This window comes from Lactuca virosa, chromosome 7 (assembly GCF_052849685.1).
Source record: "Lactuca virosa cultivar CGN04683 chromosome 7, Lactuca_virosa_CGN04683_v6, whole genome shotgun sequence".
In the NCBI taxonomy this organism is placed as follows: domain Eukaryota; kingdom Viridiplantae; phylum Streptophyta; class Magnoliopsida; order Asterales; family Asteraceae; genus Lactuca; species Lactuca virosa.
Genome location: NC_136432.1, coordinates 32,017,831 through 32,045,808, shown reverse-complemented (window position 1 = coordinate 32,045,808; position 27,978 = coordinate 32,017,831). Strand labels below are relative to the sequence as shown.

At 35.6% G+C, this 27,978-nt stretch overlaps 5 protein-coding genes, 2 non-coding genes and 1 pseudogene across 9 annotated transcripts; 5 read left to right on the top strand and 3 right to left on the bottom strand.

Moving 5' to 3' along the window:
- The first annotated feature begins 982 nt into the window (after nucleotides 1–982).
- On the top strand, nucleotides 983–9,210 carry LOC145123935 (phospholipase A I-like protein). Its single transcript, XM_079059118.1, has 18 exons — nucleotides 983–1,986; nucleotides 2,097–2,244; nucleotides 2,336–2,414; nucleotides 2,497–2,650; nucleotides 2,725–2,934; nucleotides 3,021–3,266; nucleotides 4,500–4,662; nucleotides 4,791–5,051; nucleotides 5,122–5,243; nucleotides 5,357–5,518; nucleotides 5,605–5,785; nucleotides 5,907–6,043; nucleotides 6,148–6,286; nucleotides 6,412–6,615; nucleotides 7,411–7,897; nucleotides 7,995–8,211; nucleotides 8,295–8,384; nucleotides 8,474–9,210. Exons 1-18 carry the CDS (start codon nucleotides 1,375–1,377, stop codon nucleotides 8,936–8,938), a joined length of 4,077 nt encoding a protein of 1,358 aa, XP_078915244.1. The 5' UTR covers nucleotides 983–1,374; the 3' UTR covers nucleotides 8,939–9,210.
- A 2,859-nt stretch (nucleotides 9,211–12,069) lies between these two features.
- Nucleotides 12,070–15,140, bottom strand: LOC145124894 (putative serine/threonine-protein kinase PBL23). Its single transcript, XM_079060375.1, has 5 exons — nucleotides 14,808–15,140; nucleotides 14,511–14,698; nucleotides 13,795–13,984; nucleotides 13,245–13,636; nucleotides 12,070–12,966 (listed from the first exon to the last, which is right to left on the bottom strand). The coding sequence occupies exons 1-5, from the start codon at nucleotides 14,839–14,841 to the stop codon at nucleotides 12,751–12,753; spliced, it is 1,020 nt and encodes a 339-aa protein (XP_078916501.1). The 5' UTR covers nucleotides 14,842–15,140; the 3' UTR covers nucleotides 12,070–12,750.
- On the top strand, nucleotides 12,104–12,526 carry LOC145126519 (uncharacterized). The gene has a single exon (XM_079061876.1). It carries the CDS (start codon nucleotides 12,104–12,106, stop codon nucleotides 12,524–12,526), a length of 423 nt encoding a protein of 140 aa, XP_078918002.1.
- Nucleotides 15,141–22,301: 7,161 nt separating the features above from the next.
- On the top strand, nucleotides 22,302–23,737 carry LOC145124893 (2-oxoglutarate (2OG) and Fe(II)-dependent oxygenase superfamily protein). Its single transcript, XM_079060374.1, has 3 exons — nucleotides 22,302–22,837; nucleotides 22,928–23,270; nucleotides 23,376–23,737. The coding sequence occupies exons 1-3, from the start codon at nucleotides 22,332–22,334 to the stop codon at nucleotides 23,616–23,618; spliced, it is 1,092 nt and encodes a 363-aa protein (XP_078916500.1). The 5' UTR covers nucleotides 22,302–22,331; the 3' UTR covers nucleotides 23,619–23,737.
- Nucleotides 23,738–23,851: 114 nt separating this feature from the next.
- On the top strand, nucleotides 23,852–23,923 carry TRNAW-CCA (transfer RNA tryptophan (anticodon CCA)). Its single transcript has one exon. It is a non-coding gene; the product is annotated as a tRNA-Trp (tRNA).
- Nucleotides 23,924–24,557: 634 nt separating this feature from the next.
- On the bottom strand, nucleotides 24,558–25,518 carry LOC145124895 (signal peptidase complex subunit 1 pseudogene; annotated as a pseudogene). Of its 2 annotated transcripts, none has more exons than XR_013715732.1 (2): nucleotides 25,259–25,518; nucleotides 24,558–24,968 (listed from the first exon to the last, which is right to left on the bottom strand). The product of XR_013715732.1 is annotated as a signal peptidase complex subunit 1 pseudogene, transcript variant X2 (transcript). The 2 variants fall into 2 exon arrangements; XR_013715731.1 differs by having other exon boundaries at nucleotides 24,558–25,088; nucleotides 25,259–25,513.
- A 216-nt stretch (nucleotides 25,519–25,734) lies between these two features.
- Nucleotides 25,735–25,806, top strand: TRNAW-CCA (transfer RNA tryptophan (anticodon CCA)). Its single transcript has one exon. It is a non-coding gene; the product is annotated as a tRNA-Trp (tRNA).
- Nucleotides 25,807–26,160: 354 nt separating this feature from the next.
- On the bottom strand, nucleotides 26,161–27,582 carry LOC145124892 (small ribosomal subunit protein mS79 (rPPR3b)-like). The gene has a single exon (XM_079060373.1). The coding sequence runs from the start codon at nucleotides 27,529–27,531 to the stop codon at nucleotides 26,317–26,319; it is 1,215 nt and encodes a 404-aa protein (XP_078916499.1). The 5' UTR covers nucleotides 27,532–27,582; the 3' UTR covers nucleotides 26,161–26,316.
- Nucleotides 27,583–27,978: the final 396 nt, after the last annotated feature.

Here is a 27,978-nt window from a genome sequence, read left to right as displayed (position 1 = left end):
CAAAAGTCATAAAGGTTGGAACTTGATGACTTACATAGCGTGAGAAGTTGAATGAATATAAGGTAGGAGATCTCGACACAAAATGACTTACTTTTTCTTTAAACTTTATTCTTAAGGTATCAAGTCTCAAAAATGGAAGGAGAGAGAGGATATGGTTTCATGCACAAGAGAATCTGGAGGTTGGAGCCTAATATAAGGGGAAACCCTAAATGTTAACTACTCTAAATGAGGGTCCAAATCCCGAAAGTAGGGTTTTTGTGCAAATATTCACGTCACACCGAAGGGTTTAGCTTCGTGTCTCTGGGATGATGGGAATGATACAAACCAAAAAGTGGGAAGATCTCTGGGATGCGATGTTGGGGTGCATTAGTCTCGATACTCTAACCAATGGGGTGCAAAATCAAACCCTTGTTGGTTTATGGGATCTGATCCATATCTTCTTCCCTCGGCGCTCAAGTTTCAATGGAGGAAAGTTATTTCGATATCCCAACATTGTCGCGAATCTCTAATTAGGGGAGTGGATGGCCTCTGGCAGTTTTCGACGGTGATGAACGACAAAGGGATGGGTTGGTTTGTGTTAGTTGTTTCGATGGAAGGAGCATGCAAGTCAATTAGGGAAGGGGGTATTTTGTTTTTAAATAACTTTTGTTACGAAAAAAATAAAAGAAATTAAAAAAGGAAAAAAAGTTATTTCATATGGCCAAAAGACCAACCATAAAAGTTTTAAAAACTCTATGAATGATGACTCTAATTTTTTTTTTTAGCAAAAATTGAATTTGTGAGTTTTGTTAAGATTTATATAATTTTGTCTATTATTTTAATTTAATAGAAAATATAATAAAAATGAAATAATAGTGTAAAAATTAAAAATTTTAAAATATTTTTCAGTTTCCCTTTATTTACATGCTTTTTGTATTATTTAAATTTTAAAGTCTAATGAAGTCTTTAGATTTTTCTTTCCAAAAATAAAAAAAGTCTCACAGAAATTAGAAGCCGAAGTCGGTAGACAACCCTAGACGTCGTCGTATTGTCTGTCTTCTTCGTCCAAACAACCGCAAAACAAAATAAAAACCTCATTGCTTCCAAATATGAAGAAAATTTCAGATCCATGAATGCGTATTATATGCACGTACGTACCAATTACTGCATATACGCATTCATTATTGTGTCTGCAATCGTTCTTTCATCTGATCCTTTGATCCCTAAAAAAATTTCCCCAAATTTGCGATAATCAAAATCATACATTGTTGCAATACCTTGCTTAAACCCTAAAATTTTCAATTGATATTCTCAAAAACTGGAAATTTCTGGAATAAATGAAAAGTTGATCGATATGTGTCGTTTCTAGATGAAGTCGAAGAACCCTAGTTCATAATGTCGTGGGGATTAGGATGGAAGAGGCCATCCGACGTGTTTCATTTGTCTTTGTATTATGGTTCGGAGGATGCATTAGATGATCAGACTCGTTCGTCTTCGCCGCCACCACAAACATCATCGGGATCATCGTCGACATCGCAAGATAATAATAATAATTCCAATAATCCGGAAGTAGGGTTTCGGATCGATCTCGATTGGAACGCCGGCGATGACGAAGATCAGGTTACTTTGAGACTTCAGTCTCAGGTTATGGTGGCGTTGCCGTTGCCGCAAGACACGGTTGTGATCCGGTTGTTGGAGTGTGATGATCCAGGTCAGGTTAAACCCGGTGAAGAGGTCGATGAATCTGGCGGAGCGAATGAGGTTAGAAATGTGGTGAGTGTGGATCTGAAGGTTGTGAAACAGAGGGAACCACTTCGGGCGGTGGCTATGTCACGGGTCGGCGGTTCAGGTCAGCAAAACGATGGGATGGGCGTGCTTAGTAAACTGTTGAAATCGGATTTTGCTGCAGAGTCGGGTCCTGGTCATGCTGAAGGGCCGAGGGTGGAGTGTTGTGCTGATCATTGGAGAAATGTCATTGTTGTCAGCCTCTACAACTGTGGGTTGTTAGTAAGTTCTTTGTAATTAGATTTTTCTATAACTTGAGCGTACTTCACATCATTGTAAGCAAATTGTTTGCAATTTTCTGATAAATTTTCAAATATTGAACCTATTAACAGACTCTTCCAGTAGAGGTGACTAAACTTCCCCTTCTCGAGAAGCTATTCCTTGATAACAATAAGCTCACAGTTTTGCCACCTGAGCTTGGTGCTTTGAAAAACCTGAAAGTGCTCACAGTTGACTACAATATGTTGGTTTCAGTACCAGGTAACAAACTAACAATAGGCAAGTTTTATGGGTATAGAACAAATCTACATCATGTAACTCATGCTTCATTTTCTGTTTGAACACTACACAGCTGAATTGAGGCAGTGTGTTGGACTTGTGGAATTATCACTTGAACATAATAAGCTAATCCGCCCTCTTCTTGATTTCAGGTCATTCACTCACATTGTAACTTGTATTATACTGAAGGCTAAACCTAATTCTACTTGAGATTTACTGTGATCTTTTATGCAGGGCAATGGCTGAACTACGTATTCTTAGGCTATTTGGTAATCCACTTGAATTTCTTCCCGACATTTTGCCTTTGCATCAACTTCGCCACCTGTCTCTTGCAAACATTCGTATTGTGGCAGATGACTCTCTTAGATCACTGAATGTTCAGATAGAGGTACCAAATGATGACAATTCTTTTTATTGCTTAAACAACTTTTAGTTGAAAAGTAACTTACTTTTTGATTGCAGACGGAAAATAGTTCTTACTTTGTTGCATCAAGACACAAATTGAGTGCATTTTTCTCTCTTATCTTCCGTTTCTCCTCGTGTCACCATCCTTTGCTAGCATCTGCTCTGGCCAAGATGATGCATGATGAAGGAAACCGTGTAGTTATTGGTAAAGATGAAAATGCAGTGAGACAGCTTATAAGCATGATTAGTAGTGAAGATCATCATGTGGTAAACTAGCAGTTTATATGGCTTCTTTTTTGTTTATATCTCATATTCTTTGGATTCTTGTTTCAAGTAGTTTTATGCTGTTGCAGGTTGTGGAGGCTTGCTCTGCACTCACTTCTCTTGCATCAGATGTATCTGTGGCACTTCAATTGATGAAATGTGACATCATGCAACCAATCAAAAGAGTACTTACATCCGTTGGACCTCAAGAACTAAAATCCATTTTGCAAGTTGTGGCAAAATTGGGTTTTGTTTCTGATACAGTGGCCCAAAAAATGCTTAGCAAAGATGTCATGAAATCATTAAAGTTATTATGTGCCCATAAAGATCCAGAGGTAAGCTTGCTATTAGGGCATATTTATTTTCACCATTAAGTCCTGTATGGATAAACTGTAGCATAAAGTGACTGAATAGCTAATGATGTCTGTCTGGGTAAAGTGATTAACCAACCACCTGCCATTTTACCCTTTGCTTATAAAGGATACAAATGCAAGTGTTCATGATTTCAATGCTTCACCATTAACAATCTGGACATAATATATAAACCTAATCAATCAAACACCTAAACCTAATTCAAAACCCTAATCAATTGAAAAATTGAAACCAAATTAGAAAACCCTAATCAATTTACAGATTAATCAAGATGAGCAGTACCAAGGTTATCGATAGCGATAGCGAGGAAATAGCGACAACCCACCTATACGCTACGTAGCGATAGCGATGAAATAGCGACAGCTATTTCATGTTTTGTGATTTCTTATAAAATTTAACACTATATTTACTTGCACCTATGCAGCAATCAAAAATAACATAGAACTAACAAGTACAAGTTCTATTAAGCTAACATTAAGTTCCAAAAGATGTTTACCACAAAAGATTGGTTAGTTTTAGACTCTAAAGTCTAAAATTAAGTTCTAATACCACAAAAGAATGGTTATTTTTAGACTCTAAAGTCTAAAACTATGTTTCAGTACCACAAATCGATTTTGGTGAGGTGTGCTATTGTCGCTACTATCGCAGAAGTGAGAAATAACCCGCCAAAATCGATTTTGGTGTCGATCGTACAATCTTAGTCGATTAGAGGGGAAGACATGAAATTGACTGTACGATTGCCCGCCTAAACCTATTCCGAGCCTAATTGCTACGTTTCTTACCGATTTAAACAAAATTTTTTTTTTTTTTTGCCGGACATCGCTACACACGCTATTGCCTCGCTACAGGCATCGTAGCGACCCATCACAGCTACGCTACGCTATTCGCTATAGCGAGTGTAGCGATCGCTATTAACAACCTTGAGCAGTACCCAAAACACAAAATCAATCAATTTGATGGAAGGGTTGGGTAGAAGGGAAAGTTTGTAAAGAAATGCATCTTAAGCCATAAAGCTCCAAATTTTCACTTAACCCATTAAGACAATCTTAATGCATTCAGTCAAAAAGGAACACTCACATATTTCTGTCTGTATTATGTGTTGTATCCATTAAGTCCGGTAGCTTGACAATTTCTAGTATATTTTTTATACTTTTCTGAATGGTTGTCTGAATTAAGGTGTTATCATTATTCATTAGGTACAAAGGTTAGCATTGATAGCTGTTGGAAACTTGGCATTCTGTTTGGAAAACCGACGTAATCTTGTTGCTTCTGAAAGTCTAAGAGATCTTCTTTTACGCCTTACACTTTCATCTGAGAGACGTGTGAGCAAAGCTGCAGCTCGTGTCCTGGCTATTCTTGGTTGGTTTTGTTGATTATAAATTCCAAAAAGTTTTAAATTTCTATGAATACAATCTATAAATACCATTTTGGTCATTTTTGTTATTATCCCTTTATTTAAATTTGGATCATTCTATGTTGGTATTTAGGGGAGAATGAGAATCTGAGACGTGCTATTAAAGGAAAGCAAGTCCCAAAGCAAGGATTGCGTATACTTGCAATGGATGGAGGTGGGATGAAAGGTCTTGCTACTGTTCAAATTCTTAAAGAAATTGAAAAAGGCACTGGAAAACAAATTCATGAAATGTTTGACCTTATCTGTGGGACATCAACTGGTGGCATGCTTGCGGTTGCTATTGGGATAAAGCTTATGTCTTTGGAGCAATGTGAAGATATATACAAAAATCTTGGTAAGTCAAAGAAAATCAAACTTGTTTTTTGGGGGGTAGTTTCGTCATTTTTTGGTTTATAATTTTGCAGGGAAGCTTGTTTTTGCTGAACCTGTTCCTAAAGATAATGAAGCTGCCACTTGGAGAGAGAAGTTGGATCAGCTTTATAAGAGCTCTTCACAAAGTTTTAGAGTTGTTGTACATGGATCTAAAGTATGTGATTCTTCTTTTCTAATATCTTTTCTAGATCAGATGTATATATGAGGAGGTTATATAATTTGTATATTGATTAATTATCTAAAACTACAAGTTTCAACTTTGTCCAGCACAGTGCCGATCAATTTGAGAGGCTATTAAAAGAGATATGTGCAGATGAAGATGGAGATCTTTTAATAGATTCATCAGTAAAAAGGATTCCAAAAGTTTTTGTTGTATCAACTTTAGTCAATGTGGCACCAGCTCAGCCGTTTATATTCCGTAATTATCAGGTTTTTATTTTCCACAAATTATTAATTAAATTTGCTTCCTAATGGAAAATAAACAATCATTGATATTATTTCCATTTAAAATCTAGTACCCTGCTGGCACACAAGAAGTTCCTTTGACAATGTCAGACAATTTTTCAACCACTGCAACTACTGGTGCTCAAGTTGGGTATAAAAGGAGTGCTTACATGGGAAGCTGTAGACATGATTTATGGCAAGCTATAAGAGCATCATCTGCTGCTCCATATTATCTTGATGATTACTCTGATGGTATAAACCCTAAACCCTAAACCCTGAACTTATAATCGTAATATCTGGTTGAGTAACTTATAAAAATGTAAAAGAAGCTGACATTTTTCATTTATATATATATATCATCTATCTTGTCCAGGTGTATTTAGGTGGCAAGATGGTGCTATTGTGGCAAATAACCCTACAATATTTGCAGTGAGAGAAGCACAACTTCTATGGCCAGATGCAAAAATCGACACTCTTGTATCAATTGGTTGTTGTTCTGTTCCAACAAAGGTAATAAATTCTTTATTGTTATCTGTTTGGGTTTTTTTAAACTGTCAAATAACTGGAATGTGAATAAAGTTAAATGACCAAAATACCCCGAATATTGATTGTAGGCTCGTAAAGGTGGATGGAGGTATTTGGACACTGGGCAAGTGTTGATTGAGAGTGCATGCTCAGTCGAGCGAGTTGAGGAAGCTTTGAGCACATTGTTGCCAATGATTCCTGAAATCAACTATTTTCGCTTCAATCCAGGTGAAAATAATGTTATGTTAAATCTGTTTTGTTGTGTGAAATTAATGCTACAAGATCATGCATGACTTACTGTCAACAAAATTTGTTGACTTAAATTCATAGCATACTTTCTGTTGTTTTTACAGTTGATGAGCGTTGTGATATGGAGCTGGATGAAACGGACCCCACAGTCTGGCTTAAGTTGGAGGCAGCTACAGAGGAGTATATCCAGAACAATTCTACGGCTTTTAAAAAAGTGTGTGAGAGATTGTTGCTGAACCATAGTGATGAAAAGTTGCTGGATAATCTCACCTCTCAGCCTTTTTTGAAGTCAGGGGGTCCAAATACAGGTATAATTATTGTAATTTGTAGCATCCTACTTTCATTTCTCTTTATTATAATATTGTACTTTGAAAAATCCTTCCAATTACAACAACAATGTCATCAAAATACAAAACAACTTTCACTGCTAATATAATTGGGTAATATTGTTCTAATAGAAAAAGTGTTGATCGCTAGAAATAGCAATGTACTTCTATATGTTTGTTTATTATATCATTTTATCTTCATTTCTTCCTATTATAACATTATACTTGAAAAATCTATTATAGCAACCTTTCACTGCTATAATTTTGCAAAATATGTTGTTCTAATACAAAAAAGGGGTTAATGGCATGAAATGGGAACTTGCTTTTATTTGTTTGTTTATCATATCCTCCTATTTTCATTGTACTTTGTAAATTCTACTCAGTTATAGCAAATGTCATCCAAATACAGAACTTTCACTGCTATAGTTTCGTATATCCTTCAACTGAATCAAATCACAATGTTCTAACAATAAAAATAATTGATTGCATGAAATAGCAATTTGCTTTTTGTATGTATTCTATTTTGAACAACCAAATTTTAATAATGTCATCCAAAGATATAGCAATTTTTACTGCTATAATTGGACAAAATTTTCAAAGTAGAATTCTATAATCGGGTAAATTTCTCAATGTACAATGTCTTTATAAGAAAAAAAATTGTAAGTAGAAGGCTGTAATAGCAAGAAACAAAAGTAAGATGCTATAATAAACAAAGAAACAAAAGTAGGTATGCTATTTTTTTTCATTTAGCTTTAGTGTTAACATCCGTTTCCACAGGTGAGAGTGGTCCATCTTTAGGGTGGAGACGAAACGTACTACTAGTAGAAGCTTCTCATAATCCAGATTCCGGAAGAGTCTTCAACCATGCTCGATCACTTCAGACATTTTGTTCAGGTCATAGTATAAGATTAACTCTTCTGAATGCTGCTGCTGCATCTGGATCTGGACCACTTAAGCCAGATCCAGGAACATCTTTCCCTACACCATTCACATCACCATTATTCACCGGAAGCTTCCCATCAAGCCCACTTCTTTACAGTCCGGATCTTGGTGGAATTCATAGAGTTGGCAGAATTGAATCCGTACCACATTTAAGCCTTGATGGATTCCATTCCGGAAGGACTGCTTCCCCTCCGGAATCACCCACTGTCCCCAGACAGCTTTCTGTGCCTGTTAGAATCTTGCATGAGAAATTACAGAATTCTCCTCAGGTCGGTGTTGTTCACCTGGCTCTCCAAAATGATACCACTGGCTCCATATTAAGGTCCGCATTTCTCTTCCTTCAATTCTCCCTCTTTTTAATATCTGTATCGAACACTAATTATGTCATTCTGAGAACTTGCAATTATTATTTATTATAGTTGGCAAAACGATGTGTTTGTGGTGGCTGAGCCAGGAGAACTTGCGGAGAAGTTTCTACAGAACGTTAAATACAACTTGCTATCAATGTTAAAAGGAAGACGTAGAAAATACACATCAGTAATCTCCAACATCTCTACCATTTCTGATCTTGTTGCATGTCGCCCTTACTTCCAGATTGGTGGCGTTGTCCATCGTTACATAGGACGCCAAACCCAAGTATATGCTTACTCCTTTCATTTATCCTACTTTGAAAAACATATCACTTATATATATGTATGTATCTTAATGATTGATGAAAGGTTATGGAAGATGATCAAGAAATTGGGGCTTACATGTTCCGAAGAACAGTCCCTTCTATGCACTTAACTCCCGAAGATGTTCGTTGGATGGTATGTTTATGTTTTTATATATCCACACATATATACATATATAGATATATTATCTTATGAGATAAAATCCGGAAATTGAAATTTGACAGGTTGGTGCATGGAGGGACAGGATAATAATATGCACGTGTTTATACGGACCATCACCCGCCTTAATAAAATCCTTCCTCGACTCCGGTGCAAAAGCCGTGATATGTCCATCATCCGAACCCCAAGAAATGCAACTAACAACATTTCACGGCTCCACCACCGAATTCAACGATTTAGAAAACGGTAAATTTGAAATCGGGGTAGACGAAGGAGACGACGAAGGCACGGAACCCGTAAGCCCATCCAGTGATTGGGAAGACAGTGAGACAGATAAAGGTGGTACAGGTACAGATACAGATAAAGGTATGTTAGTTTGGGATGATGATGAGGAGGAGTTATCAAAATTCGTGTGTCGGGTATATGATTCGATATTTAATGGGGGAGCTCGAGTTAATGTTGCGTTGCAACAAGCTCTTGCGTCTCATCGAACCATGAGGTATTCGTGTCATGTCCCTCGTGTACCTTAATATTGTTTGTTATACAAATTATATATAAAAAGAAAATGAAATAATAGAGGAGGTATACGTAATACTATAGATAAAGAAGGGTGATGTTTATTATGTAACGTTTTCATCATCATCGCCCTTATAATGAAGGGATAGTGTTATTTTATAAATGTTGACTTTTGGAAGAATATGTGACATTTTTGGCATGTTATAGAGTGTATAGATCATGAAATAAGAGGAATCAATGAAATATGTGGCATAAAATTTATCTTTTTGTAATCATTTTTAAGATATCGATTACTTGTATATATTCTTTCCATAAAATGGATAAGGGAGATGGATTAATCCGTTCCACCCGACCCGTATCAAACCTACCCTATCTGTTTGACCAAGCCGACAGGCAAATATGCAACTTAATTTGCAAATAAGTAATGATATAAACATGGGGAAGGTAAGAAAAAAGAGTTGAAAAGAAGAAAGTAAGAAACTAACGCATTCATTGTGATGCCGAAAGGACAATCAAGTGGTTTCATGATATGATTTAATTCAATAGAAGCATCAATTATTACCTCTTTAGGTAAACCGCAATTACCCTTTTAAATATCTCATTTGACTTTGATAACCTCAAATAATTTATTGTTTTAAGTCTTATAGTAACTAAATTTTTTTGTTATTCTTACAGTATTTTATATACCATAAACGATACTTAGATAATTTCTGCACTCAATCCAACAAACAACATTAAAAAATCTTACATTTTATTCACTAAATAGGGAAATTAACACTACAACACAATCAAATTCGGTTTTTATCTTAAATTGGTCACTAATTTTTTTTCCCATGCAATAAATCATTAAAGTTGAATTTGACCAATTAAATTGGGGCTTGATCGGTCAAGGTCAAGGTCAAGTGCAGACGTGTGTGAAGGCCGAAGATGTGATGAGAGGGAAGAAAGAATTTATTAGGCTAAGGGGAGTGGTGACACTCTTAGCATCTTGTCACATAACATTTTAAATGCCACATCATTTTTTCTCATTTTAACACCTACACTTAACATTTGGTAAGGAGTGGTAACACTCCTAGCACTTATTTTTTTTTTCTAATTTAATTTAATTACTATATTTTAATAAAAAACATATTTTATTTAATATTATATAAAATATATTTTTTGTATTTTCTTTTTATAATTTAATTTAATTACTTTATTTATAATATTTGAATTATAGATGAGGGTGTGGTTGAAAGTTAAATAAATTCGGTTAAAATATATATATTAGTATGTGAATTCTTTTTTAAAAATATAATTTATTTTTTACATTAAACAAATAAAAGTTGCTTTCCCTGTTGGTGAATTAAATTCAAATATCAATTGCCCCAACAAAGTAAATACAATCAAAAGAATTAAATGCAATCTGCTCAAAGTCATTTCCACCAATCAGATCCACTTTGCAATTCTCTACCATCTCGCCAACTTTGTAACGAGTGGAGCTTAGCGAGTCCCCTAGCAAGTGCTAGGGGGCGGTGTTCCAGAGCCATAGTGAATCCATTTAACGAGTCCACTCCCTTTAGCCTTATTACTTCACATGTTATTGTGTAACATAAAAAGCTCTGTGTGGAAGCCATGCGGGTAAGTTATGTTGACCAATGTGCCATGTGGCCTGCCATGACACATGTGTCACTGACAATATCCTTTTCCCGTTTTTTTGATACTTAAATGAATAATTACACAAAAAAAAACATTAGTGACAAATCTAGGACACACACCAAACCTGATTGTGCTACAGAGTCAATTTTCCTACTAAATATAAACATTTTATACAATTAAGTAAAGGGTATTGGTTCAACACGATCTTTCATTGCTTTCTTGTGTATATATGATTGTTAGACCATTACACCAATGAAAAAACATTGCCATCAGGATAGAAGCCTAGTAGCTAAAGAGTGTAAATTCCATATATATGGTCCATTGTTCAAACCCTAACACATCTTAAATAATATTATTAGTTTTCCACAATTGACCTCCACGTAGGCCTTGAGGCGGGTTAATGTGGTATATTCAGATGGTGCGGCTTACCATTTTTTGAAATGCCATTACTCATTAGTCTTTTAACTGTGTCGTATCAACTTTTGCAATTGTCTATACATTAGAGTTATCACTATTTTTTGGATACTAACTTTTCAGAATGTCTTAAAGTTGCCAAGTAACCGATTATTTTGTCATTCTATTAGTTTGTATGTCTACATTTTAAAGTATGTCAAATTTATATTATTATATTTTTATTAAGTTTGATTTATCGATATAAATTAGTTAAATATTATTAAAAGCTTTGTCGGGTAGGAACATTGCTATTATCCATTAGTTAAAAACTTTGTTCATTTGTTCTTGAGTTTGGAAGATGAAGAGGAAGAAGGATTTTGAGCTTGGGAACAAAAAAAAATAAAAAATACCGCAATGATATTGTGTTTGGGAACAAAAAGATTAAAAAAAAAAAGAAAACTAAGGGTATGTTGATTATTTATTTGAGTGGTCTGTATATAAAAACAATAAGCTTACTATCAAATGAATTGATTGAAAATAAAATCTAATGAATATCATTCCGATATAACTATTCTTTTTATCTGATGTATCGCTAGCTTTTTATTATAAATATTCCGGATGTTAAAAAAACATAATAATCTGACTTGCAAGCCTTTCAAGTTTTTAAAGAACTCATTCACGTGTCTTGAAATTTTTTAATGAATTCATCCACGTGGCTTGGAAACATAAAATACTTGGCATTGCAGATGTTTTGAAATTAAGCCTCCAATATGGATGTTCTTTTGCTGTTTTCTGGCTTTTTGAAGTTGTAAAATGGAAACTCTTTTGTACACGACAATCTTTGCATTTTATAGGCATTAATTTATGAACACTGTTTTGTATTAAAAATCCATTGTTTATGTATAATTACCGCAATTAAAAGTGAAAGGAATAATGAAACTTGCATAGGCATGAGTGTCATTATCATAATATCCCTATGCAAAAAGCCTAAATTATGCCAAAAGGCAAAACCCATCTCATTATTCACTTTATCAAAGGCATGTCCAAATGGACCACTTTGCGAGAAATGGAATATATTGCATCTCATACACAAAGCAAAACAAGTGCATTCCACCGAAAGAAATCTTTCCCCACATTAGATAAACACCATGACCACCACCTTCACCGCCACCATCTTGCCGGAAAAGATGGCTGGTGGTGATCCGGTTCCAATTGAGATAGGAGCACGTGGTACAGTAGGAAACCTTGTGATGAAGGAGATAGAGTATTTCAAAAGACTTGAAGCTGACAGTCGTGGTGGTGATCATGGAAAGTGTTCGATAAGAACCACTTCAAACACCAACAAAAAACACGGTGGTGACGGTGGTGGTTCTAAATTTTGGCCTAGTTTCGGATTCTTGACATGGCGGAGGGCTAAGAGGAAGGGCGACGGTAGTGGTAGGTTTTTGCCTAGAATGTGCACCATGGTAGATGTCGCAGACAGCCGCCACCACAACCACCATAGATTGAGTAAGATCCCTAGTTTCAGTTATCGAAATCTTAAAGATGATGTTAGCCAATTCGATGTTTAACCACCGTATTAAACAAAACATGGTACATCAGATATTGACAGTCAGTTTTCCGTACAATTATATCTATAAATATTCACCATGTAAAGTATATATGGCATCTTGTTTTATATGTTTGATTTGCATAAAAGGAAACACGAAAGTAAATTCATTTTTTTTGAGCTAAACAATGTTATAGTGACATATTTTATGAAAGTAAAAGGTGTACAATGATTTCAAACAACATTTTAATCGCCACTTGGTTTGTGATCATCTTGAACCATGGCTAGGTAGTCAAGAGCCACAACAACATCACTCATGTATGGCCTTGTGTTTGGTTCTTCTTGTAGACACATTGCTGCAATCGCTATGGCTTGATGCAAACACTTTATCGGGTAATCCCCGTTTAGCAATGGGTCAGCCACCATCGGGTGCTTACTCTGGTCCTTAAACAATGGTTGTGCCTACGAAGGAGATAACACACACAAGTCATATTCTAGTCTTTGAAAGCAAAAGATTAACACATACAATATATGCTATCCAGTTATGAGAAAAGATGACATATTTGGGGAAATGGAAGGAAAAATAAATGAGGTATTTGCCGGTCAAAAAAAAACCATTCATACCTAAGTTATGAGACTAAGTCATGTCTCTATTAAGTGAAACACCTTAGTGTCACATATATATACATGTATATGTGTTATTTTTTCATGGGGTATCATGATTTTTCTTGAAAACTTACCCATGTAATTAGGTTTTTCTCTTCGGATGGTCTTCGGTGATCAATGACTTTTCTACCCGAGATTAACTCTAGAAACACAACCCCAAAGCTATAAACATCTGATTTAGTCGTTAATTCTCCTGTCATTGCATACTCAGGGGACGAATGCCCGTAAGTTCCCATTACTCTCGTGGAGATATGATCCTCTCCTTCTTTTGGGCCAAACTTAGCTAGCCCAAAGTCTGAGAGTTTAGGATTCATATCATCATCAAGTAATATATTTGAAGATTTTAGATCTCTATAAATGATCGGAGGGTCAGCTTCGTTGTGCAAGTACTCGAGTCCTTTTGCTACTCCTTTAGCCAACATCATCCTCGTATGCCAATCAAAGGGCGTTTTGTCGTCATCCAAATCTTCAGAAAAAAAAAGGAATAAAACTAAAGTTAAAAATTACAATAACAAAAAGAGTAGACCTCGCCCTTTTCAGGTCTAACCTCCTTGTAATATAAAATTACTTAAAACGATTACCGTTTTGTAAATTTATATGTATCCAATCTGATATTAGAATTACCGAAAATGTGTTCTTCAAGTGAACCGTTGGTCATGTATTCATAGACCAACAACCTTTGATGCCCGTTTGCGCAATATCCAATGAGATTGACTAGGTTCGGGTGGCGAACACGACTCAATGTTAGAACCTCCGCTAAAAATTCACTATTCCCTTGTACTCCAATCATGTCCAGTTGTTTCACAGCCACATCCTGCAGCACATGAATTGGGAATATTGTTAAACCACAAACCATGGCATCAAGTAAACTACCACATGATATACACATTCAGAATTTAAACTCAAGACCTTTTGGTTGATATAAATATAGAATACTAATATACTATACAAAGAGGGGACATGGACGAGCCCACATTCACCATATGGACACGACATGATGTATATAACAATTTTGGATTAATTATGAAGAGATAATCAATTTTACAAAACCAAACGCTTTACAAAATTCGACCACTACAATCGATTACGATAAATTGAATCGGATTTTGCAGTTTTTTCTTCTGTACCTCGACATGACATGAGCATGAAAGGGGTTCAAGAATCAATTTTCTTTTTGATGATAAAGAAAACATGCAAACTAATGGTTTAAACATGGCACAAAATACTTATAAAATAAACGAGGATGGTTAATGTTTCACGCGTTGGCAATTTTTAGTAACAGATAACTCATAATTTGACTAAAAGAGAACGAAAAATAACAACGAAAGATGTATATATACTTGGTCTTTGCCTTCCAGATGACCCTTGTAGACCCTCCCAAATCCACCTTTGCCCACAAGTAGATCGGGATTGAAGTTTTCAGTTGCGTGAGCGAGGTCCCGAAAATTATAGACCTCAGCCACGATCTCCGGATTCTCGTGTTTAAGCACCTCCTCGGCTACCATCCTTTGCTTGCTACCGGCATTTTCTATACAAAATATATAACAATATACATTTGTTGCTTATAAACATAACACCAAAAAAACTTACTAATTAAAATTATATATTGTAATGAAGAAAAAAATAATAATACTAACCGGTATTCATGTCATCTACCACCTCTTGCGTCATATTGTCAATCAATTTTGTTTCAATTTTATAATTTATATACACATATATAGACACGATTGCAATTTACATCAGGTTCTTTATCTCCTTTTCACGCAATACAACCAACCCCGTTTAAGGGTCCGGGACTAGATATAACAAAGACGTATATCCGTTCTTCGAGAACCAAAATGCTGCATGCTTTTGAATCATACATGTATGAATATATACATAAAGATGAATCTGGATCGATTGAATTGGAATCTAAATTATGGATTTGAGTTTTCGGGAGGTGTTTGGTAATTGAGTTAGGAACTTTTTTTTCAAAAATGAGGGAGGAGAGAAAGTGAGGAAGAATTAGAGGGGGGTAGAGACCGAGAGGAGAATTCGGAATACTGATTGTTGCTTAACTAACTACATTAATTATCATATATATTAGTTTTGTTTTTCTTATATGCCGTTCTTTTTTAATAAAAGAAGAATAATCCTAACAATAGTTATAAATTGAAATAGTTACAAAAGAAAATGATAAGAAGTTTCACGCCATAGAGACGAGCAATACCGGGGATGCAATGACATGTTTATTAAGGTTTGATTTGTTCTTTAATTAATTTTTGGTGGGTTTATAAAAAGGAAAAGGTATGCTAGAATTTATATTAGAAATAGATTTGTATTTGATATACATACTTTTCTTAGATAAAATTTAAAATCTATGATAAGATTTTGATTTTTTGATTTTCTTTGTTTTTTCATGACTTAAAGATTGCAATCAAATATTACATTATGTAAATAACTAACATGTTTGATTTTCTTTTATGATAATGCATAAAAAATAGTATATTTTATAAAAATCTCAACACTATAACTATAAATTTATTCTTAAATTGGAGGCTCCTAAAAGTCGAAGGCCCAGTACGACCGCATGACTCGCACACACAGGGGGCCGCCATTGAAGAGGATGCACAATTAGGGTATGCATGATTTAGGTGATTATCATCACATATCATCCTACGAGTTGGGTAAAAATTACATTATTCTTTGAATAGCAATCCTAAAAGCCGAATATATTTCAAACCATATCGACGTTTAACAATATTGAATGAGGAATGGGTTTGGTTGCCTTGGGCTCGGCCTCGGCCTGGTAGCTCTTGGCTTGACCTTAACTTGGGCTAATTGTACTCTTCATTTTAGCCTTATGCTTATTTTAGGGCCGACCCAGTGAAGGTGTGGAATGTTCAACCGTACAAGGCCCGTGTCGTTAAGTGGGTCTGTAATTTTGTTACGTATTAGGAAATTTTCATCGAAATTTCATCAATATCTCTCGCCAGTCTGTAACTGATCCGTTGCCAATTCATAAATCCATCCCTAATACCTTGAAATCAGGTGGCTTCTGTCATAGTTCCTTTGGTAAATTACTGTTGCTAATTATTTGTAGATGAACAATTTTTCTGTTCATAGCTTAACATATAGGTCATGACCTAATAATGACTCATTGGATGAGGCACACTCTTAACCTCCACCCCCCAAAATAAAAGTCTAAAAAACAATACATTACTAACTAGGGCATTTTGTTGCAGACCGAACCATAATCACTTGCAAAGAAAAAGTTTCCTTATATTATTTAGTATCATTAAGCAACCAATATTCCATACAAGTGTTTTTTCGTGATTCTCATGGTGAAGGCCTAGGAAAAAAGAATGTCTCGAGAGCTCTACTATCTATCTAGATCACATGAAGGCTCATTGCAATTATTTCTCACTCCATCATGTCATCAAAAGTATATTGTGGAATAGTCATAATGTAGACCGATTTTAGGCATTTTTTTGGTATCATGGGAATAGCCTAGGTTAGTCACGTAACATTTGGGTATTGCATGTCTTAGGCTCTGATGATTGATAACAAAGATCACAACGGAAGAAATAACAAAATTTGATCATCTTAACACATCAATGATCCGGTTATAGGAACTTTTAGCAACAAAACTAAGAAGTAATTATGGGTCGAAAGATACCTTTCAATTTACTTGGATTGATTTCTTCTAGCTTTTCTTGGATGATTAAAACCCAAACCAGAATCTCTCTCTTGTAGTTGCACCTAAGAGAAATGACCAAACAACAAGACAAACTCTTCTTCTTTTTGATGCTCAAAACCAAAGCCTGCCTTGGAGAGGGAAGGTTGTGAGAGCCCTTAGAAACTTAGAGAATAAAATTAGAGGGAAGACAAAAAGGAGCCGGTCATACCTTGGATCAACTAGGGTTGGGGTATTTGTACCCTTATACTTATCTCCAGTGTTATCTTTATCTCTAACTTGAATTAAGAGATAATTGCACTTAGAACATGTTCTTATTTAGTTTCTAATTAATTCACTGTAAGATGATAAGTTAATAAACTAGTCCTTCTAAAATTCTTTTTGTCATTTTATGCTTAATTCAAGTCTTGCATGTAACCTAAAAAGACACTACTAATTATGGAAAGCCACTAACTTGTTATGACCATGTGCATAGTTCCAATAGAATACTCCTAGTGTATAGTCTTACCTTTTTTAGCCTAGCAAGATGTACTTCGTCCAAGACTATAAATGTACTCTTAACCTATAAGTATGAACAATTCTTAGTAAGTGACACAATCTTCCTTTTTTCTATGATATCCATATAAACATAAGATATAGAAGTATGCTAATCAAACATTCAATATTATGTTTCCCGATAGAGATTTGTGATGACCAACAACAAACTACACTATTGATCCATTGTCAACTTAGCTTAAGTACGACCGTACATTTGATGTCAACTTCAAATCATCGAGGGGCCTATTGTGACAACCCGAATCTTTTTCCGTTAATGTTAGCCCGATTCCGTTAATAAAATTTTAAATTTTATCAAGTTCCGTTAAATTCTTATGATTTGGATCATCATTTAGGTTATATAATTGAATTTTATATAAGAGTCGGAACCAAAATCACGCGAAAAACCCCGAGTTTCCTTTGAAAAATCGACAGTTTTCAGCCTGAGTGGTGTTCACGGCCGTAAACCCATTTACGGCTGTAAACCCGTTTACGGCTAGTGCCAGGTGGCCCCCACCACCGACCATACCCCCAGCCTATATATACGGGACTCCCACCTTCATTTGAACTTTCCTAGCCGAAAACTCTCTCATTCTCTCTCTCTCTACCTCTCAACCGTAAACACCAAAACACCCTCTTTTCTTCCAAAAATCATCAAGAATCACCTCTGGAGGTTGTTTTGGAGCATCTAAAGCTCGTTTTTCATCGAATCCAACATCGCTGTTCTTGAGTTTACGACCGTACACCCTTCAAATCTTCAAAGGCCGCAAACCGTTTACGGCCGTACACCTTTCAAGATTCATAAAACCTTCAAGAACACCGTTCACGGCCGTAAACCCTTCAAGGGGCTGTTCACGGTCGAGAACAGTTCACGGCCGGAAACCCTTCACGACCGCAAACTCCTTCACACCGTAAATCTTGGCTGCAAACTCGCTTTTCCTATTCAATCGAGTCCCGGTAACATTCCTAAACTAAAAGCAAGTGTTTTTCCAACACTATAAATAATGGTTTTGCTAATAAAATACATATATGTATTAATTGTATTAGGATCCCGTTGAGTGCCACGTACATCAACTCGAGGGTCTTCACTCCCAGTTTTCGCTGTCCGACTATTCACACGACTAACAGTGAGTTCATACCCCTATGCTTTTATGATTTTAAATGTTTTCAGGGGGAGAGTACAAGCCAAACACAAATGATTTTGTGCATTTATACAAAAGGATTTCAACACATTTAAAACTGATGCAATCGATACAATCTTACAGTTTCCACATGTTTATAAAATATTTAGATATTTTATCCCTTTTGTAACGTGTTGAGCATAAGGGACTTTTTCAATCTACAATCAAAATTGTATAGTTTTCCGATCAATACATAAACTAAGTACACAACATACATGCAAACTATAATAGGTATAGTTTGGGTTTTCAATACACAGTTTTACGAATTCAGAGTTTTACATAGCAAAACATATAAACTATGACAAATTTAGTTTATGATATACATTACTACAAGAGTATAGCATTTAATAATTATTTAAGTATAATTATTACCCTATAAAGTATACACACGGGTTTAAATACAGTAGATCAATACAGAACTACACGTAAACTAGTTAATACAGGATTGTGAGACAACACTTCAATTGTACCTTTCGGGGTACAAGTTAAATCCTATCATAGTATAACCAGAGTCTCCTGGAGGGAGAGCGTGAGATTTGTGAATAGATCTATTCGGGAGTGACAATCCCACACCTGAACTCCTAGCTACAGTTAGACAGGCATGCCTAGGGTGACAAATGTCATTTATCCGACACTTGAAGAACGTCGTAAAGGTCGCTAGGTCATATCAACCATGGTTATACGACTCAAAATAGTATAAACTAACCTTATTGTTTACGGGATTTCATTCTTCTTTAATTTTATTTTATTAATAAAACTAAGTCATAATACAAATGGAGGATTCCAGGGATTTCAACTCATAGTTTTATTTGAAGTAATGAAACTACTATACATACTGGTGCTAACCAGGTTTTCAAACAGAACATCTTGTACATTACTGGTGGTAACCAGGGTTTTTCAAACAGAACATCTTATACATTACTGGTGATAGTCGGGGTTTTCATACAAAGGGTTTTCATTCAAAACAACGTTATACAATACAGCTGGTGGTAACCAGACGTACAAACTAATACATTATACACTACTACAGAACACAATAATAAACATATATGTTAGAAAATATTGGATTTTCTTGGGAAGCATACAAACATTTTACAGATTCAATGACAAGATTTTCATTACAAAAACATGCTTATGAACTCACCATCTTGTTGTTGTAGAGATATGTGGTATGATAGTTAGTTATGCTTGGTGTTATGCTAGCTATATATGTGATACTTGCATGGAAGACCATGGGGGGAGCCCATGGCACTTGAATGTAAGATCATGTGGGGGAGCCCATGGTTTTTCAAGTAAAGACCATGGGAGGAGCCCATGACACTTGAATGTAAGACCATGTGGGGGAGCCCATGGCTTTCCAGCTAAAGACCATGGGGGAGCCCATGGCACTTAGGTGTAAGACCATGTGGGGGAGCGCATGACATCCTGGAGTAAGACCTTAGGAGGAGTCCACGACATCCTTATATGTTTGTATGCATGGCTTATGTGATATATGTAGCTTTATGGCTAATGTGATATGTGTTATGTGGATTATGTGCGGGGTATGCTCTGGGGGACTCACTAAGTATTAGCTTACAATTTGTGGATTTGTTGCAGGTACATCCGGGCCCAAGGGCAAGGGCAAGGCTTGATGGCGCAGTGTGCACTCTCTCATGCATTTTTATGGGACACTCTGATGACTTCAAATAATATTGTTAAGGATATGAAATTGAAAACAATTGTATTGAGATTTTATGGTTTATGAAAAAGTGTTTTGGCTATTTAAAAATGAAAATTTTCTTTTGGAAAATTGGGTCGTTACAAAGTACACATGATTATTGGTCGCATCTACATGCTATGTCCATCTCTATGGACAATCTACTAATACTCAATGACAATCTTAAATCACTACTTGCTTTCGAAAGTACGACCGAGTGTGGAGGGTTTAAACCAGTTAATATTCTGGAAGTTGGTTAAACATGAAAATGGAACATAGTAGTAAACTAATGAAATGGTTGCTCTCCAACTATATTAAGATCTCCACTTAATAATCTCCAAATTAGATAAATATTAAAGTGTATAAGTGCCCAAATCAAAACAAACTAAACTAAATACAATCAAACCAATTCATTTGCAAATCTAATGCCTTTCGACCTATTATGAAAACCATGCTTTGTCTGTGACAGTGGCTTAGTGAATGTAACGACAAGATTCTCTTCCAATATAACTCTACTGACTATGATGTCTTCTCTTTTGACAAGATTTCAAATATAATAAGACTTACTAAGTATATGCCTTGTCTTCTTGTGTGATTCAAGATGACTTCACCCTTATAGTCATAAAAGATCTCAATATGACCATCAATTCTTGTTACAACACTAAGATTTATGGTGAAACTCCTTAGCCATATAGCCTCCTTGCAGTCAATGCAATATAATCAATTTTTGTTGTCAAGTCCACTATGGTGTCTTTCTTGGCACTCTTCTAAGTCACTGCTCCACCATATAGTAAGAACACGAATCTTGATGTCTCTATCAGTTTGGACACAACATCAATTAACTCTTTACACTAAGTTCTTTTATAAATCAAGGACATACCATTTTTCATCTATAGATACTTGAGAATGTTCTTGAAAGCAATCCATTGATTTTCACCATAATTATCCTGATAAGGACTTGTCGCGCTTAAAGCATACAAGAGATCATACCTTGTACATATCACGATATATATATATATATATATATATATATATATATATATATATATATATATGATCGATCTAGCTCATTACTAGAACTAAAACACTGCGCTCGGCTCAATGTCACACCATGCTAATTATGGAAAGTCCCTAATGTGTTGTGAAAATATGCATAGTTCCAATATCATAAAAAGCCTATGCAAGGAATATTACAACCTAGTATCACACAAATAACCCAAATAAGTAATAACAGAGCTGAGTATTGAAGGAGAAAAACATGTAAGTCAATTTAAAGGTAGGAATTGGAAAACTAGCCAACATAACACTTCAAATATTTCTTGAGTAATCAAACATTATAATGTTTAAATTGAAGGACATGATTAAAAAGTTATGTAGAAAAATGGCTAGTATATTCCTATTGATTGAAAATGAAGTACAAAAGGTAACAAGAAATATGAAAGTATGGCACAATATGACCTTATTTTTAGCAAAAAATTGTTAATTTAAAATAAAAGTAAAGTTTCGATATACAATCTTAGAGAAAGCATTTTCGTAACATACGAAAGTCTATGGACCAAACACGAAAATATACAAAAGTCTTGTGGTAGAAGTCTGAATGCCAAAACTCTAGGGACCAAACCTGCCAATATACAAAAGTATATGGACAAAAGCTATCAATATACGAAACTCTTATGGTCAAAGTCTGAAACCCAAAAAATATAAGGATCAAATCCGCCAATATATAAAAATCTGGTGGCCAAAGTATGAAACCGAAAGACTACTATTGCTAAGCCAATTGCTTTTACTAATTCTTGATAACTACTAATGAGTTAATTCTTAAATGAATCAACTGAACTGCCAATTTACATAGTATATTATCAATCCTCGTTTGGTGAAAGAGTATTATCATTGCCTACTTATGGGGCCTGGACCATGCCTTTAAACACATATAGCAATAGAATCGCAACATGACTAATAAAATAGACAAAAAAAAATTAAGTAAACCATGACATACAAGACTATTTATAGGCATTAATGATCGAGATGTTTAATCAGTCAAGCACAAAGACACAAGTAGATTTACCGTTCTCCAATGGCTCCAAGCTTCAACGATGAGAACTCACTCTTCAACTTCGTGGTAAAAGATGGCAACGGTGTCAAAGGTCTGGTGGACTCCGGCCTCACAGAGGTCCCCAGCCGCTACATCCAACCATCCCACCAGCGAATCAACAAGCAAGAAGCAGCCACCGCATTGCTGGAAAACATGGCCATTGATCTATCAGAGCTCGATGGAGCTAACCATGATCAAGTGGTCAAGGCCATTGCCCATGCTGCTGAAACCCTAGGGTTCTTTCAGGTGGTGAACCATGGTGTACCATTGAAGCTTCTTGACTCACTCAAAGTTTCAGCCCACCAGTTTTTCAGCCAACCACCTGAAAAGAAGGCGGTGTATCTCAAAGAGGTGAGCCCTAGTCCGATAGTCAAGTATGGAACAAGCTTTGTTCCTGAGGTAGAGAAAGCTTTGGAATGGAAAGATTATATTAACATGGTTTACACCAATGATTCCGATGCTCTTGAGTTCTGGCCTAATGAATGCAAGTAAGAATTTTTAACTTTGGAATGGAAAAATTAATTAGCATGCAGCATATGCATGATAATAAGTTTATTTTGTATATATATGCTTTGTAGAGAAGTGACACTGGAGTACATAAAGACATCAAAGGAGATGGTGAAAAGGCTATTACAAGAACTAATCGGAAACCTTGGAGTGAATTTAGACGATTCAAGACTTGAATCGCTTATGGGTTTAAGGATGGTGAACATGAACTTCTACCCGACCTGCCCGAATCCAGAGCTGACCGTTGGTGTTGGGCGACACTCGGATATGGGCACCCTAACGGTGCTTCTACAAGATGGAATCGGTGGATTATACGTGAAAAAAGGTGAAAACTCATCATCAGGAAACGAAGAGTGGATTGAGATTCCACCTATCGATGGTGCTCTTGTGATTAATATTGGCGATATTTTACAGGTTAAGTTTTCATGCCGTAACTAATTAAAATTTCGCACACGTTTAATTGCAATGGTGCTCTTGTAATTAAATTTTGATTGTTTGGTGTTTTGATGTTAATTATAGATCGTAAGCAATGGGAGGTACAAAAGTGCGGAACACAGGGTACGAACCACAAGCAGTGCATCGAGAGTGTCGGTCCCAATATTCAACGTCCCACTTCCCGTGGCAAAGATAGGTCCTTTGCCAGAGTTGGTGGCTCGTGATGGGGTTGCTCGATATAGGGAACTCGTATTCCAAGAATACATGAACAACTTCTTTGGGAATGCTCATGAAGGAAAGAAGTCACTTGATTTTGCAGCTATTTAACCTCTCATCTTCATTAATGGTGTTTCTTGTTTGTAAGAAAAGTCTTTCTATTCATAAAATCGACCTGGTTAACTTAAGGTCTTCTTTGGTAATAATATTTGTATGCTTTTGTGTGAAAATTAATCATGTTTCTTGGTTGGCAGATTTATACAAGAAAATATTTTACTACTATTTTATAATTTTTTAATTACTTATAGGTGATAAGTACACTGAAAGCAACGTATGTTACAACAGGATCCGTGGCGCAATGGTAGCGCGTCTGACTCCAGATCAGAAGGTTGCGTGTTCGATTCACGTCGGGTTCAATACCTTTAAACTATTCATCCTTTTTCATTTATTTCAAGAAAGATTTAGCATTCCGGAGCTAAGCTTAAGTTTGCATAAAAAAGACTTTACACTTCAATTGATAATATTTATTGTTTGATGATCTCTAAGTTATCTCGATTAGTTTGCATTTTCCAGTCTAAAAAAATGAAGATATCGTAGTTGAAGTTTTCCTCATCATATCTGCTGTCTAAAATCTAAACTAAAATCAAAGTCATGTTGAACACTTGACCCTGAGAAAATAACTTTACCAAAAAATTAAATATTTTTCAAGTGTGACATGGATATATAAAAAAATAATGTTTATAAAAAAGATAAACTTCATAAAACTATTATATTTTACTTACATCGGATAAACCATGTTTAACTTTTTTCCATCAAAGCCATTTTAGGTCCCGTTTGATAGTTCCTGACTGAGAAAGAGCTGACTGGGAAATGTCTGTCTCGGTAAGAAATCCTAAATAAGTAAGAAACCATGCTGTTTGATTGTACATCTGACTTAATGTTCTGACTGATGAAAAATGACCATTTTACCCTTCTACTCTATACAACAATGGATGAAGTTGTTGAAAAATTATAAAAATGAACTATAATCAAATTCAAATGCTCTACTCATTTAAAATATTTTTCTTCAATCTTCTTGCCTTATATCATTTATCAAGATAAACATTAAAAACATAATAAATTCCGAAAAAACACAATTCTCATTTCAATATGACCCAATTATGATATAATAGCCATAGCCTATTTCTTGTTGGGTTTCTTCTTTGAAACCGAAGTCACAGCCACCTGTGGTTTTGGATGCTTTTCAGCTTCGCTTGGATCCAACCACTTGAGAGGATGTTTGTTAAAAAAGGGCCAATTAGGAATTGTAATCAAAGTTGTCAAAATCACCCCCCCAGCATACACTATCAACATCAGTTGAAATGAACCCACAACATAACCTGTTATAAATGTTGTAACTGCAAATACCACCAGCAATATCTGCATCAATTGCTCTGCTACCTTCTGTCCTTGCCAATCCATCTATTTACCCGAGGGTATTATCGGAATTAAAAAATATATAAGGTGTAATCGGAGTCAATCAGCTACCTTCAACAGTAAATAGATGGATTTAGGGCAAGGAGTAAGCAATTGCTCTGCTACCTTCAACAGTAAATTCATTTTTATCAGTTTTGTACATGTAATTGAAATCAGAGTCAATCAGCTACAAAGGAGTAAGCAAAAGGACAATCATAAGGTGAAATCGAACACAGTGAGCATTTAGGGCAAGGAGCTTTGATCGGCTGGAGAAGAAAAGAACAGCAGAAGCATACCTGATAGACGAGGAAGGAGCTTCGACCGGCGATTGGAAGAGGAAGAAATAGGTCGATGTTGCTTGCTGGAGAAGAGGAATCGCTGAAAGGGGAGAAGAAAGGGCACCGATGGAAACTTTTCTCCTCTTCTCAGTCAGCTGATTTCCAACTTCTTTCTCAATCAGCTATAGATTTCTGAATAAAGTGTTTATCAAACACAAATAACAAATAGCTGAGCGAGTCAGCCAAAATGGTCTGAGCCGACTCAGTCTAATTCTAAGTCAAATTGCATGTATCATGGCTTGAAACAGTCACATAGTTTACATATAAACCTATCAAAAATATCTATAAAGAAATCCTAATTTAATGCTTATTAAAGTGTATTTACCAACTTACAATCTACCAATCTTGTTTTATATCAACAAACATATTACTATTTTATAAATGTTAATTACTAATATGTGGTAACTACATTGAAAACGACGTATATTTCAACAGGATCCGTGGCGCAATGGTAGCGCGTCTGACTCCAGATCAGAAGGTTGCGTGTTCGATTCACGTCGGGTTCAATCCCTTTAAACAGTTGATCCATATCTTTTTTATCCCAAAAATCACAAATGAATCAAGCTGCATGAGTTGTTGGGTGATACTAATGCCCTCCAATTGTTTGATTGAAATGGTGTTGCTCAAAATGCTAAATCTTCTTTGACTAATTATGAGAAGTCTTTTTAAGTTCTCTTGTTTGTCGTGTTGATGATTTTAGTACGTCAATTATTAATAGTCTTTTTTAGTTTTCCTTAACTTAAATTAGTTGTGTGATTAAAAAGTAATATTATGAAATTCAACAGAGATTTTGTTCATGTCTCATATATTAGAATGCTATTTACAGCAACTTTTAACATGGATATTTGAGACTAACGATGTGGAAAAAATAGAAAGTAAATACTTCTCTAGCATTTAGAAAGTACAATGTTATAATAGGAAAAAGTTAAACAACAATGCTATAAAGAAAAACATGAAGTACATTTACTTTTCTTGCAAAGATGTAAAAATGCAAATAAATTGTCATTATATCATCTTTATATATCCTCTGATTTGGCTAAAGTCTCTTCTACTTCAATCCACATGTAGGCATTCTTTGGAAACTTCTCCTTCATCTTCTCAACAAGCTCCTTTGCCTCATTAACTTTTGAACTCTTTGCAAGCCCTTCAACAAGCATCTTCATAGTCGAAAAATTCGGCACCCAATCTTTCTCCATACTCTGTTTGCAAACCTTCAATGCTTCTTCAAAATCACCATTTTTGCACGAATAATTAACCAGTGTAAAATAACAATCACTATCAGGTTTAAAGCCACTGTTAATCATCTTGTGAAACAAGTTCTTGCCTTCATCCAACTTCCCCTCCTTGCAATATCCATGAATCAAATGACAATAAGTGACAGAATTTGGTTTCATTCCACTCAACATAAGCCCATCAAGCAACTCTTTCGCTTCATTTGTTTTCTTGAGCTTACACAAGCTTTGAATTCTGGTGTTATATGTTGAGATCCCTATTGGAACTTCATGTTTCCTCATCAACTCCAACACCTTTCCAACCTCTTCAAGCTTCTCCTCCCTGTAAAATCCAGCAATCAAAGTACCAAATGTGGTTGCATTTGGTTTGCAGTTCTTCCTAACCATCTCAGAAATCACTGAATAACATGAGCTTGATGATCCTGATTCACAAAAGGACTTGATCACAGTGTTGTATGTATCAAGATTAGGCGTCACCCCGTATTTCAATGGAAACTCGAGATAAACACGTTTCACCTCATTGTATTTCTTGGCAAACATACAAGAAAACAGCAGCGCATTTAAAGATTTTGCATTTTGAGCAACACCCAGCTGGGACATTTTATCAAACAGTTGGAATGCATTATCTAACAACCCAGCTTGACCGTAATAGACAATCGCGTGAGAGATGAACTTCTCGTTGTTCAAATCCGGTCGGGTTTTAAGCAACTCTTCGATGAAATCACGTATACCATCCAAGTAATTCAAATCCGCGAGCTTCGAAATTGCGATTGAAAATGCTATGCGATCTAGATGTGATTCCGGTGTGAGTGAAGCTGCTCGGCAGATATCGATGATGCGTTCCGGGTTCTTCTCCGTTTTGAGGAGAGAAAGAGCGGCGCGTGATTTCTCTTTGCTGGAGAGAGGAGTGGTGGAATCAGGGTTTAAAACTGATGAGAAAGGACGAGCTTGAAAATGACGAAACGAATTGAACCGTCGAAAGATGATGTTGGAAGCCATTATGTTCCAAACAGAAAATTTGGGCGATTGAACTGGAGGTTTAATCAGGAAGTAGGGTTTTGCAAGCGTGTTATAGTCACCCAAACGAATGTTAGCATAAGGGTATTTTAGTCATTTATTGTAAAGTTAGTTCCATTGTTTGTTAAATGAATGTTAGCATAAGGGTATTTTAGGTATTTTAATAGTTTGTAGTTAGAAGTAGAAGTTATATTTAATCATTAATTGTAATGTTTACATGGTATACAGTTTTTTACTTTTCAATCAATGGAATTCTCTCTCAACGTTTCATAACTCAATCATGTTTACATGGTATCAAATTCGATCCTAATCTTTATGTATTTCTCTCTTTGATCTTCGTCAATTTCCTCTCCAATGGCCTATTCATCCAATCAGACCAATGGATCACTTAGTCTCAATGCTTCAAGTCCATATTTTATTTCCATTTCT

Excerpts from the sequence above, each read along its gene's own strand:
- LOC145123935 (XM_079059118.1), top strand. The coding sequence starts at position 1,375 with ATGTCGTGGGGATTAGGATGGAAGAGGCCATCCGACGTGTTTCATTTG. Across the intron at positions 2,935-3,020 it reads GTAGTGAAGATCATCATGTG|GTTGTGGAGGCTTGCTCTGC; the intron begins GTAAACTAGCAG and ends ATGCTGTTGCAG. Across the intron at positions 4,663-4,790 it reads TCGTGTCCTGGCTATTCTTG|GGGAGAATGAGAATCTGAGA; the intron begins GTTGGTTTTGTT and ends GTTGGTATTTAG.
- LOC145126519 (XM_079061876.1), top strand. The coding sequence starts at position 12,104 with ATGACCACCACCTTCACCGCCACCATCTTGCCGGAAAAGATGGCTGGT.
- LOC145124894 (XM_079060375.1), bottom strand. The coding sequence starts at position 14,841 with ATGACGCAAGAGGTGGTAGATGACATGAATACCG. Across the intron at positions 14,699-14,807 it reads GGTAGATGACATGAATACCG|AAAATGCCGGTAGCAAGCAA; the intron begins GTTAGTATTATT and ends TATTTTGTATAG. Across the intron at positions 13,637-13,794 it reads ACTTGAAGAACACATTTTCG|ATTTGGATGACGACAAAACG; the intron begins GTAATTCTAATA and ends TTTTTTCTGAAG.
- LOC145124893 (XM_079060374.1), top strand. The coding sequence starts at position 22,332 with ATGGCTCCAAGCTTCAACGATGAGAACTCACTCTTCAACTTCGTGGTA. Across the intron at positions 22,838-22,927 it reads TTCTGGCCTAATGAATGCAA|AGAAGTGACACTGGAGTACA; the intron begins GTAAGAATTTTT and ends TATGCTTTGTAG. Across the intron at positions 23,271-23,375 it reads ATATTGGCGATATTTTACAG|ATCGTAAGCAATGGGAGGTA; the intron begins GTTAAGTTTTCA and ends TGTTAATTATAG.
- LOC145124892 (XM_079060373.1), bottom strand. The coding sequence starts at position 27,531 with ATGGCTTCCAACATCATCTTTCGACGGTTCAATTCGTTTCGTCATTTT.